We start from the raw sequence: 13995 nt of genomic DNA on the forward strand, positions 1-13995 counted from the left end.
AGAGAGAGAGAGAGAGAGAGAGTCTGGATGTATAAATGTATAAACAAAAGAAGAGCAAAATTTATCACACTGAGATAAAACGTACGAACTTACCAATGAAGGGGAAAAGCGAGAGAGAGAGAGAGAGAGAGAGAGAGAGAGAGAGAGAGATGTCTCCTCACCTGCTGCTATGATGGTGAAAGCACAAGGGACCGACTGCTTGCCGACGCTGTTGAAAGCCCAGCATAGTAATGTCCCGTAGTCGAGGTGGCTCTTAGGAGCGTAACTCGCGATTGATGTCATTTCCTGCCGATAGATTGAGAGACGTCAAAGTGATTAATAATAATAATAATAATAATAATAATAATAATAATAATAATAATAATAATAATAATATAATAATAATAATAATATTTCGAATATGAATTCATATACAATATTTTTTCTTGCCGATAGATGGAGACACGTCACTCGGCGTCAAAGGGATTAATAATAATAATAATAATAATAATAATAATAATAATAATAATAATAATACTTTATTTTCAATATGAATTATAAATACATTTTACAAAAAAATGGTGCCAATAGGTTACAATTTTTATATATTACTAAACAAACAAATTAAATATATATATATATATATATATATATATATATATATATATATATATATATATATATATATATATCACAACAGAAGTGGGAATGCAATCCTCTGTGTATCTTACCAATAGACATATAAATCTTAAAAAAAAAAAAAAGGTCATCCAACTAGACCTAATGAGCCAGCGTAAACAGGCTCAATAAAATCTGTATTATTTTCCACTAAGCATCGAGTGATCGTTTTATGTGAGAAATGAAGGGATTCGATCCCATAAGGGAGTACCGGATGCCTCATATGATTATAATTATATAGCTGAGGATTCGTCAGTTATTGGTTTGTGTAAACGACTGTCTGAAATTAATTTTGAAAGGCTGTGAGGTACAGAAACCAGGCAATGTTTTTAATGGACCTTCTAAGTTACTGTAGATGCCTCATACGAAAATAATTATATAATTCTGGATTCGTCAGTGACTAGTTTTCAAAGGACGTAAAGTACAAAGGTTATGGAGTGTAATTTTCAAGGGATGAAAAGTACAGAAACCAAGGAATCTTCCCAACGGACCTTCGAAGTCACTGCAGACGCAGGGATCGGCAGATGCTCCGAAGTGTTGTTGAAAGTCCAGCGGAACCTGACTGGTCCAGGGCTGGCTTCCACTTCGCACATGACACTGGCGGGTTCGTGTAGGGCCGTGCCGTAGATTGTTTTGCTGTGTCTCTTGCAGTAGGGTTTGTCTGGAAAGGATAGAAAATGGGTCTGGTGATTTTCTTCTTCTTGGTAATAATTTATGACAGAGAATGAATCTGGAAAGGATAGAAAATGGTCTGGTGATTTTCTTCTTGATAGTAATTTTCTGACACAGAATGAATCTGGAAAGGATAGAAAATGGGTCTGGTGATTTTCTTCTTCTTGGTAATAATTTATGACACAGAATGAATCTGGAAAGGATAGAAAATGGGTCTGGTGATTTTCTTCTTGATAATAATTTTTGACACAGAATGAATCTGGAAAGGATAGAAAATGGGTCTGGTGATTTTCTCTTCTTGATAATAATTTTTTGACACAGAATGAATCTGGAAAGGACAAAAAATGTAAATTAAGTGATTTTCCTCTTCTTGATAATAATTTTTTGACAGAATGAATCTGGAAAGGATAGAAAATGTAAATTAGGTGATTTTCTTCTTCTTGATAATAATTTTTTGACAGAGAATGAATCTGGAAAGGACAGAAAATGTAAATTAAGTGATTTTCCTCTTCTTGATAATAATTTTTTGACACAGAATGAATCTGGAAAGGATAGAAAATGTAAATTAGGTGATCTTCTTCTTGATAACAATTTTTGACACAATGAATCTGGAAACGACACAAAATGTAAATTAGGTGATTTTCTTCCTGATAACTGTATCTAATGCAGAACGAAAGGTTTTGATACAGAATGCAATACATCCTGAAAGGATACAAAGCAGATTACGGGCTTTTTTTTTATGTCGATTTCAGACAAATGATTCGCCTTTTAACTAGGTTAGATAAAGATCTGCTGTTTACAGAATACTGTGTCTGGATAACATTGATTTTCTTTACCATGCTGATGTTTGATGGGGATGCAGTGAATTCAACTTTTGAAGATCAGCTGAGTTAAAATATGGGTTTGCTTTGTTGTTTAAGGAAATAAGATTTCTCCATGATAACGGTTTGTGGTAATGAGATACTAAATTAAACCCCGGAAGTATAGACTATGACATGTAGCGTAGTGAATTTAAAGCATCAAGGGTTAGCTGCATATACATAAGCTGATTCATATTTATTATTTCACTTATCTTTCCACTGATTCGCTGTTTGATATTGGACTTATATCGATCGGGACAGAAAGTTTAATTTTACATAATTTCTTTTCCAGCTCATTCCATTCGTCTGTTCTGTCTTGATGAAAAAAAAAGAAAAAAAAAAAGAAAAAAATGCGCCGAAGTTTCTTCCGCGCAATCGAGTTTTCTGTACAGCGTACAATCAAGGCCACCGGAAATAGATCTATCTTTCGGTGGTCTGCATAATGCTGTATGAGCCGCGGCCCATGAATCTTTAAACCCGGCCCGGTGGTGGCCTGTCCAATATCGTTGCCTGATGCACGATCATGGCTAACTTTAACCTTAAACAAAATAAAAACTACTGAGGCTAGAGGGCTGCAATTTGGTATGTTTGATGATTCGAGGGTGGATGATCAACATACCAGTTTGCAGCCCCCTAGCCTCAGCAGTTTTTAAGATCTGAGGGCGGACGGACAGACAAAGCCGGCGCAATAGTTTTCTTTTAGAGAAAACTAAAAATCTATAATTACCGAAAAAAGTATAAGGTAAAGTATAGGAGGGTCACTGAATAAGATGAGGATCTATTCGTGAACAGTAATACTGACAATTAGAACAAACAAAAAGCTAAAAATCAAACTACAACTAACAAAAAATTAAAGAAATCATTCCTGTGTAACTCAATGCCTCGGGTCTAAAAGTTTCTTTGTCCCAAACTTCAACAGTGAGACATTTTGAGAATTTCCACCATGTTTATAAAGAGTCATTATTTAAGATGAATTCTATCAGCTTGTATGTCTGAATTATTATTATTATTATTATTCAGAAGATGAACCCTATCCATATGGAACGAGCCCACCATAGGGGCCATTGACTTTAAATTCAAGCTTCCAAAGAATATGATAACCATTTTTAAATATTTTTATTATTATTGTTATTATTATTATTTTTATTATTATTATTATTATTCAGAGGATGAACCCTATTCATATGGAACGAGCCCCACAAAAGGGGCCACTGACTTGAATTTCAAGCTTCCAAAGAAAATGATGTTCATTTGAAGTCCAATTCTGTTATTTTTCATTTGCATTTACATTTATATGAGTACTATTAACAGCAGTAGTACCACAGTGGCAGAATTAGACATATTTCAACTAGCATAAGTAGCTAACAGATAGCTAACAAAAAGCTAACAAGTAGGTAAATTACTGTACATGGCATCATATACATTATATAATTAAGTTGTTAAATGTACATTCATATTAGAGCATTAGCAGTACAAAATTGGAATAATGATTGCAGTAGCATTATTATGAGTAGCAGAATTAAACGTATCAGAGCAAGTAGCAATAATGATTGCCTAAAATATTGTAAATAGCATAAAAAATCAGTCGAATTATTGCAGGGTTTATATTTTTATAACAGTAAAAAAAAACTGAATCACTATTATTGTGGTAGTAGTTACAGCAGAATTAAACAAATGTCAGTTAGCCCAACTAGCAGCAACAAGTAGATAAATAGCTCAAGTAGCAGCACCAAGTAGATAAATAGCTCAAGTAGCACCAATATGTAGACCAATTATCGTACATGGTATCAAACACCATTCGAGTTATTGCACAAACATATTTGCAGAAGCACAAGTAGCTTTGACAAAGTATCAGGAACAGACATATTATAAGTAGCAGAAGTAGCTGATCCATCCCATGCTTCTATATAGGCGAGTGGAATACTTGCTTTGCTTATTCCTAGCAATAACTTTTTCAGTGTACCTGAAGAGTTGTCTTGAAGACTCCCCAAAAAAGTAAGTAAGTAGAGAGAGAGAGAGAGAGAGAGAGAGAGAGAGAGAGAGAGAGAGAGAGAGAGAGAGAGAGAGAGAGTTGGGGAGAGGAAGACGAGAGAGAGAGAGAGAGAGAGAGAGAGAGAGAGAGAGAGAGAGAGAGAAAGGAAGTTGGGGAGCGGAAGACCTTGTGTGTGTGAGAGAGAGAGAGAGAGAGAGAGAGAGAGAGAGAGAGAGAGAGAGAGAGAGAGAGAGAGAAGAAAAAAGAACAGAAATCATCTCAGGTTATCAAGGCGAAGGTGGGCACGTGCACGCAGCCTTTTCATCTGCGGCAGTTTGCGAAGCAAACACATCTCCGTTATGGGCTTCTCTCTCTCTCTCTCTCTCTCTCGTGTTGCCGAGGTTCCTCGCCTTGTAAAAATTCGGAGAAATGTGCGCCTCGGGCTATTCTCCTCCCATAATATTTCGTAAATATTATATTCTTTGGGAGGCCAACTTTTGGCCCTAATGTGACTATTTTTCGGAGGAAAATGTTTGACCTTTGTAACTCGGGCTAATTTGCGTTGTTTTATCTCGGGGCTCTTTTTGACAGTGGGCTAAATGAATGGGTGATTATGTCAAAAGCGTTCTTTATGCATAATGCATTTATTAAATGGAAGTGTATTTGGTGTCATGATGAAATTTTACATATATATATATATATATATATATATATATATATATATATATATATATATATATATATATATATATATATATATATATATATATATATATATATATATATATATATATATATATATATATATATATATATATACATATATATACAAAACTACAGAAACCAGAGATTTTCTTTGCTGCCTGTACCATTAGTATGAAAAAAAGGAAGAAACTGCCTTATAAATACTTAGGAAATTTATGTTCATCCTCACACACCTTTTAAAACATGAGAACAAATTACTGCCAAGTAAATAAGTGGAATGAAATAACGTTAGCATTTTTAGCATCAGCCACAAACATGCAATCTCTATTCAACTTTAAAAATAAAATTGAAAAAAAATTTAAATTTTCTTCATTCATTCTAACGTGCAAGGAAAGAGTACACATGGGTTTTTACGTAGTTAAGTTTAAGCATTTAATATTACAGGTAAAATTTAACATGAAAATTTTTCGTACTTTTTTTAACGTTTGAAAAAAAACAACAATTTCGTGTTTTTTTTAAATAGATTATTCTTTAAAAACAATTCTGCAAGTAAAATATATCTCAATTGAAAAATTAATTACTTATGCGGTTTTCTAAGTTGATAATTATTAAAAAAAATTTTACCCGTAAAATGTATTTGAATTAAAAAACAACTTTTAAATAATAAAGGGCCAACATAAATCTTACATTAAATATACAGGTAGACAGGTAAAAAAGTCAACTTACAGATAAAATGATAATACTCGTCTTTGTTTCAAATTTAGGGACAAGTAAACAACAGAAATAGTTATAAGCTAATAGCCACCATCCAATTTGTTGTTTCTAATCTAGAGGCAAGAAAACAACAAATAGCTATAAGCTAATAGCCAGCATGCAATTTGAAAACCATCTTACAACAAACATAAAAAATAGTGTTATTTCTAACATTTGAGTAAAAAATCAAAACTGATAAGCCAAAGCTTCCTACATAAAAAAAATGTTGTTGTTTCAAACATTACAGGGAATAAATCAACACTGATACCCCAAAAGCTCCTTACGGATAAAAATGTTGCTTCTAACATTAGAGGAAAAAATCAACACTGATAAACTAAAGCTCCTTACAGAAAAAGTAATGTTGTTTCAAACATTATGTCGACGAAATCAACACTGATAAGCTACAGCTTCTTACAGAAAAAATGGTTGTTTCAAACATTACGTGGAAGAAATCAACACTGATAAGCTACAGCTTCTTACAGAAAAAAATGTTGTTTCAAACATTACGTGGAAGAAATCAACACTGATAAGCTAAAGCCTCTTACAGAAAAAAATAATGTTGTTTCAAACATTACGGGGAAGAAATCAACACTAGATACCACAAAGCTTCCTACAGAAAAAAAATAATGTTGTTTCTAACATCCGAAGTAAAAAAAAAAAACCAACACTGACAAACCAAAGCTTCCCTATGGGAATCTGAACCGCTGACCAGTAAGGCCATTCCACTTACACATAACTTTGAGATTCACGGGTTGGCTTTCCCCGTCGCCCTCCAAGTTGATGGCTCGACAGGTGTAGAGCCCCGCCGAGTCCCTGCTGATCTTCTGAAGGACCAGCGTCTGGTTCTGGATGATGATCCCCTGCGAGGAATGCTTCTGGAGGGGCGACCCCTGCGGCGTTGAGGGAGACAAAGAGAGAATTAAGGGAGTTGTTCTGATTATGAAACGAAATTGATGTGATGGTATAATGGAAAGAGAGAGAGAGAGAGAGAGAGAGAGAGAGAGAGAGAGAGAGAGAGAGAGAGAGAGAGAGAGAGAGAGAGAGAGATGGAAAAGCATACTGCTACCTGCAGCAGAATGAGACCTCCGTCTAAAAGGAGAGAGAGAGAGAGAGAGAGAGAGAGAGAGAGAGAGAGAGAGAGAGAGTATTGATTTCATGACTGGGCGTCAGAATACCCAAGACCCTAATGATTGAAGAATGAAAGGAGCACAATAGAGTCTTGTTAGAAGGATTTGGGTAACTGTCAATTAGCGACGGATTCATTTAGAAAAAAAAAAAAGAAAAAACATACTAATTGGAGGTATCGTATAAGAGGGAAAAATCCTATTGCTGAACTGAATAAAAAAAATATGGCGAAGTTGTGTTTAATTAGAGTTTTTTTTCTCTGACTAGAGTTAAAATGGAGAGGTAAATAAAGTTTCTCCTGTCGAATCGTTTTCTTACAAAGCTGCGGAATAAGCGAGCATTTTATTTAGAATTTTGAGGTCTCTGATCTAATCTGCTAAGTCACTCTCACTTTAGCTTCTTTACCTTAATATTTGTACCACTTTGAACTCTTCCTTCACATAATATAGCTGCTCAAACCACAGTAATTCTGGTTATATTCCCTGTTAAGTAAAAGATAGTTCAAACTACAGTAATTCTGGTTATATTCCCTATTAAGTAAAAGATAGTTCAAACTACAGTAATTCTGGCTATATTCCTATTGAGTACGAGATAGTTCAAACCACAGTAATTCTGGTTATACTTCCTATTAAGTAAAAGATAGTTCAAACTACAGAAATAATTCTGGTTATAGTCCCTCTTAAGAAAGAGATAGTTCAAACTACAGTAATTCTGGTTATATTCCCTATCAAGTAAAAGATAGTTCAAACCACAATAATTCTGCTTATATTCCCTATTAAGTAAAAGATAATTCAAACTACAGAAATAATTCTGGTTATATTCCCTCTTAAGAAAGAGATAGTTCAAATCACAGTAATTCTGGTTATATTCCCTCTTAAGAAAAAGATGAAATATAAAAAAATTCAACTTTTGTTTGTGAATCTCTCTCGATTATAACCGATCTTCTGAGACCTTGCTGTATGTTTTTCCTGACTGTTATAGCTTTTGATAAAAAAAAAAAACAGCAATTTCACTGCTCGTACTTCTGCTTGTGGTGTTATTTGGGTCTGGGCTAGGAGAGGGTATAAGGTCACAATTTACAATGGGCCCCTGCCTATTTGCGGTTCCGGATTCGCGGCTTCGCCTATTCGCGGATTTCTCTGTGGCACATATATACACATTATTCGCGGAAATTTCGTCTATTCGCGGCATTTTTTCGTAGAGGAATCTTCACAAATTACTGTATTTTCATATTATTTTTGTCACTAAATGTACTTTTTGTGATAAAATTATTAAAATATTCAGGTATAAGCATTTTTGGAGGTCTTTATGGTGTATTGAGATATCAAAATAGGCAGCTATAAGCTATTTGCGGGGGTAGCGGTAGGCATCCCCCGCGAATACCGGGGGTCGACTGTACTGACCTTTCATTTAGAAAATAGCAAAATGTTCTCTGATCTCGGATTGTTTCCTTTCTTTCAGCTCGGATGGATTCAGTATTCCTGTTCTTTTGTTTTCAGATATGAGAGATATTAAAGGCAGATTTTTACCTCTACCTTTTGGTCCAAAAACTCTGACCTGCATAACGACGCAATATAATTCTTCCTTTGATTTGGCTAAAGGTGCCCTACCCCACCACGAACTCGAACCTGCGCACTCCAGCTAATGAGGTAAGCATTATGACCACTGTAATTGAAAGTACCTTCGTTTTCTTTTATAAATTTCTATAAGCTTGCACATAAGCAGACTTATATTTACCTAATGTCATTAATTTAAATGCAATATTATTTATCTAAACTGTACTTACAAGCTGAAAAGCTAATAAAGTGGGTGATAATCTACAAAAGTATTACCAATTAAAGCATTTTAACTGCAACAGCATAATGCCACACATACAGAAAGGGTGGAATTTCATCCTTATCCAGGTCCAAGAGTTTTTGAACCCACACATACCAGTAAAGATGAAATGGTCCTGAAATTTTATTTTTGTATCTAAAAACCAACAAGGAACTGAAACACGAAATAATTTGGCTGAAAGAAAGGCTGAAATTAGGCATTATGTCGTGTGTGTGTGTGTGTGTGTGTGTGTGTGTGTGTGTGTGTGTGTGTGTGTGTGTGTGTGTGTGTGTTTGTGTATTTATGCATCCGAACTAGCATTCAAAGACCCTGAAGCGCCCTAAGGATGTCGTGCAATTGGAACTTCGGAGGTTCAAGCGAAGAAGCAATGCATTACTACCCTAATAGAATTCTTGTATTTTAATAAAGTACTTAAATTTTTTATCTAATTACTTATTAATTGGTTATTCTATTTTTAATTTTTAATGGGTGGTCTCTTCTTTATGTATTTCCCATGACCTTCTGTTACTTCTTTCTAATGAAAACCATAATATTCTTTGGAAGCTTGAATTTCAAGTCAATGGCCCCTATGGTGGGTTGTTCCATATGAATAGGGTTCATCATCTGAATAATAATAATAATAATAATAATAACAACAAATGGATACCATATTCTTCGGAAGCTTGAATTTCAAGTCAATGTCCCTTTCAAGTCAATGGGTTCTTTCATAATAATAATAATAATAATAATAATAATAATAATAATAATAATAATAATAATAATAATAATAATAATAATAATAATGGAAAGAGAAACCCACAAGATTCTTGTGTATAACTTGTTTACTGGTAAATATTTACATATTACTTTGATCGCGAGCACTTTCAGGTCCTAACTGTAACCCTTTTTCAAGAGATGAGGTAGTCAGGCTAGTTCAAGACCTTGAACCAGCCTGACTACCTCATTTCTTGAAAAAGGGTCACAGTTAAGACCTGAAAGTGCTCGAGATCAAAGTAATATGTAAATATTTACCAGTAAACAAGTTATACACAAGAATCTTGTGGGTTTCTCTTTCCATCTTTAGAAGAAAACTGAAAGAAGTTTTTGTTTGGTTAATAATAATAATAACAAAAAGTGGACACCATATTCTTCGGAAGCCTGAATTTCAAGTCAATAATGGTTCTTGTGGGGGGCTTGTTCCACATGATGAGGGTTCATCTTCTGAATAATAATAATAATAATAATAATAATAATAATAATAATAATAATAATAATAATAATAATAATAATAAATTTCCAACAATTTCTTTTCTGAGATGACTGCTATAAGAAGATCCCAAGCAAAGACGAACGCTGGAAGTGCAAGAGGGGTGGGGGGTTAGGTGGGGTATTATTATATATAGAGAGAGCCCTGAGCTCCGAAAACCCATCATTATTCCCCGATGTTATTGGTCAACATAAATCGCGCTCTGGGAGACACGAATGGTAATATCTGTCTCACCTTTGGGTGACCTAAGCACCGGCCGTACATTATGGATACAGTCTTCCCAGAGATATATGGAAAGTGTTCGGAATAGGCCTTTTGTTGGTGACCCTATATCCCGTTCTTGGTTTTTTTTTTTTAGTTTTTCAAATTGGTCTTTGATGATTTGCAGGTTTGAGGTTTGTGGATCTGTTCTAAATTATGTATATGTATGTATGTATGTATGTATATATACATACATATGTATATATATATGTATATATGTATATATATATATATATATATATATATATATATATATATATATATATATATATATATATATATATATATATATATATATATTATATATATATATATATATATATATATATATACATACACATAACTGTTTGTGTACCGTTCTGCTTCGATTAACAAATTTCTTATCTTAGTGTTCTGTTACCTGAAAGAAGCAGAGAGAGAGAGAGAGAGAGAGAGAGAGAGAGAGAGAGAGAGAGAGAGAGAGAGAGAGAGAGAAGAAATGTCCTTCCGGAGGTAAACACGAGTTCATTAACAGAAAGGGAATTGGTACTTGTCGAGATCATTCATAAAACATATTAATGAATGTTACCCGAAATTGGTGCACGTCAACCCTCTCTCTCTCTCTCTCGCTGATAAAGAACGTTGATCCTGTTCACTCTAATTAGTTAACTTATCCGTCATTCATAGAGCTGTTTATCGAAGAAACTGTTCTTAGATAATAATATGAGGCAATAGCAAGGCGTAGGGGCGCAGACTTGCTCACAAGTAAAAAATGCGCCGAAGTTTCTTCGGCGCAATCGAGTTTTCTGTTCAGCCGCTACAGCGTATAATCAAGGCCACCGAAACAGATCTACCTTTCGGTGGTCTCGGTATAGTGCATATGAGCCGCGGCCCATGAAACTTTAACCACTGCCCGGTGGTGGCCTGTCCTATATCGTTGCCAGAAGCACGATTACAACTAACTTTAACCTTATATAAAATAAAAACTAATGAGGCTAGAGGGCTGAAATTTGGTATGTTTGATGATTGGAGGGTGGATGATCAACATACCAATTTGCAGCCATCTAGCCCCAGTAGTTTTTAAGATCTGAGGGCAGAGAGAAAAAGTGCGGACAGAAAAAAGTGCGGACGGACAGACAAAGCTGGCACTATGGTTTTCTTCTACAGAAAATTAACTAGATAATGATTTAAAATGTTCAGTTCAGTAAAGTATTCTCATCCGTCATAAAAATCCCATACATTTTAATAAATATAAAAGGGCCAAAAAAAAAACCTACAAAAATCGGAGACTGGAATTCTCTTCAAAGAAAGCTCTAAATCGTCTTTTGCAAACTGCAACCGCCGCGTTTTGTACTTTTTTTTTTATTTTTCTCGCCGCTAAAAAGAAAAACATTCAAAAATCGCTTCAAGCTTACAATGATGTATTGCCCAATCTATAATCGTTTTGAGCATATAGGTGAAGTATCACATGATGTCAAGTTGATAAACTGTCCCATTGCTTTCTCCGTAGGGGGTCATTTCTCTCTCTCTCTCTCTCTCTCTCTCTCTCTCTCTCTCTCTCTCTCTCTCTCTCTCATGCAGAAACACGGTATACAATTTGCATGACGAAAAACAGATTATGTCAAGTCATTCAAAGTGTTGATGAATTATCTTAATGCGTTGTGCGTAAGGCTCTCTCTCTCTCTCTCTCTCTCTCTCTCTCTCTCTCTCTCTCTCTCTCTCTCTCTCTCTCTCATGCAGAGAACACGGAATGCAATCTGCACGACAAAAAAAAAAAAATAAAAAGGTTATGCCATGACACTTAAAATGGTGACAAATTATCCTAATGTGGTGTGCGTAGGGTGCTCTCTCTCTCTCTCTCTCTCTCTCTCTCTCTCTCTCTCTCTCTCTCTCTCTCTCTCTCTCATAGACATATATATGTTACGGTCAGATAGCGAAACTATGCATTTCACTAATTGCCTGAAATTTCAGGAAGATACCAAAATGCATTTAGGGACATTTGATTCCCCAGGGACTAGTGCTAAATACGGCGAAATACATTTGACACCACCTGGGACTGAGTACTAAACACGGCGAAACAGCGTAGGTGAGTCACTGCATCGCCGTGTTTAGTACTAGCCCCTGGGGGATCAAATGTCCGTAAGTGCATTTCGCTATCTGCCTGAACTTTCAGGCGTTTCGTGAAATGCCTGGTTTCACTATCTGCCTGAACTTTCAGGCAGTTCTCGAAAAGTGCCTGGTTTCACTATCTGCCTGAACTTTTCAGGCATTTCGTGAAATGCCTGGTTTCACTATCTGCCTAAACTTTCAGGCACTTCGCGAAATGCCTAGTTTCGCTATCTGACTGTAACATATATAAGCGAACGCACACTCAACCTCACGAAAACGCGGTCGAGACACGAAGTATAAACGTTACCCTTTGAATGTTTGTATTTATTTCAGTTATTTCTAAATCGTTTTCAGAATCCATCGAATCAATGTGCAGGTAGATTACTGACCTTGATTAAAATCGAGGTGAATGAAAAAAATTAACGCCAATGCCAAGAATTTCTTCATGATATTCAATTCAGTAATTTTCTGAATCTCCGAGGCTACTTGAATGTCTCTAAAAATTAATGTAATTATGAAAACAAAATTTTTTTAGGACGGGTTTAGCATCTGTAATTATATCCACGATTACTGGTGGTCCTCTCTCTCTCTCTCTCTCTCTCTCTCTCTCTCTCTCTCTCTCTCTCTCTCTCTCTATATATATATATATATATATATATATATATATATATATATATATATATATATATATATATATATATATATATATATATATATATATATATAAATATATATAATATATATTTATATATATATGTATATATATATATATATATATATATATATATATATATATATATATATATATATATATATATATATATATATATATATATATATATATATATCTAAATATGAATTTCTTTCCTCAACAATACCTAAGCAATACTCAAAGAGTTGAAAGGAAAGATAGTCGATCATAATTGAATAACTGATTCGTGACTGAACAAGGTGGCCTGTAGCCAGTTCAGAATGAAGACACACTCGAGAACCACTTCCTGAGTTATAACTTCCACCTGACACAGCTACCTGATTCGGAACGAGTTCTTGAAGTTCTTCGCGAAATTCCTCGAGGCACCGTACGTAATGTAAATGAGGTTTGGGCGAGACAACAGCTTGGCGTAAAGGTTTGAGTGGGGAAACAGCAGTATGACGAATAATGGAATGGTGGGAAACAACAGTAAGACGTGAAACAACAGCTTGGCGTACGGGATGAGTGGGGAAACAGCAGTATGACGAATAGTGGAATGTTGGGAAACAACAGTAAGACGTGAAGCGGTTGTCCAGAAACGAAAGCGTGACGTAACATGGCGTGTGGGGAAACAACAGTGTGACGTCAAGAATGTGTTAAGGGAAACAACAGTTTAACGTAAAATGAAGTGTGGAGAAGCAACACTTACGCGTGAAGTGAAGTGTGGGGAAACAAAAGTTTGACGTAACATGAAGTGTGAGGAAACAACAGTGTCACGTAACATGAAGCGTGAGGAAAGAACAGTGTCACGTAACGTGAAGCGTGAGGAAACAACTGTGTGACGCAAAATGAAGTGAAGGGAAACAACAGTTTCATGTAAAATGAAAAGTGGAGGAAACAAAAGTTTGGCGTAAAATAATGTTTGGGAAACAAGAGTTCGACGTAAATGAAGTGTGGGGAAACAACAGCATGACGTAAAATGAAGTGTGGGGAAACAATATTACGCAGAATGAAGTGTGGGGAAACAATATTATGTAAAATGAAGTGTGGGGAAACAATAGCATGACGTAAAATGAAGTGTGGGGAAACAGCACGACGTAAAATGAAGTGTGGGGAAATAATATTAAGT

The 13995-nt window shown here is 35.1% G+C and overlaps 1 protein-coding gene across 2 annotated transcripts in view; it reads right to left on the bottom strand.

Moving 5' to 3' along the window:
- Nucleotides 1-13995, bottom strand: part of LOC136845373 (nephrin-like) — a 1223962-nt gene that overhangs the window by 117537 nt on the left and 1092430 nt on the right. For both annotated transcript variants that reach the window (XM_067115676.1, XM_067115641.1), the window contains exons 9-11: nucleotides 6350-6509; nucleotides 1149-1318; nucleotides 162-285 (exon numbers count right to left, since the gene is read on the bottom strand). In XM_067115676.1, the coding sequence (XP_066971777.1) occupies nucleotides 162-285; nucleotides 1149-1318; nucleotides 6350-6509 (454 nt within the window). The remainder of the gene's footprint in view (nucleotides 1-161; nucleotides 286-1148; nucleotides 1319-6349; nucleotides 6510-13995) is intronic.

The sequence above is a fragment of the Macrobrachium rosenbergii genome, chromosome 1 (genome assembly GCF_040412425.1).
Source record: "Macrobrachium rosenbergii isolate ZJJX-2024 chromosome 1, ASM4041242v1, whole genome shotgun sequence".
Classification (NCBI taxonomy): domain Eukaryota; kingdom Metazoa; phylum Arthropoda; class Malacostraca; order Decapoda; family Palaemonidae; genus Macrobrachium; species Macrobrachium rosenbergii.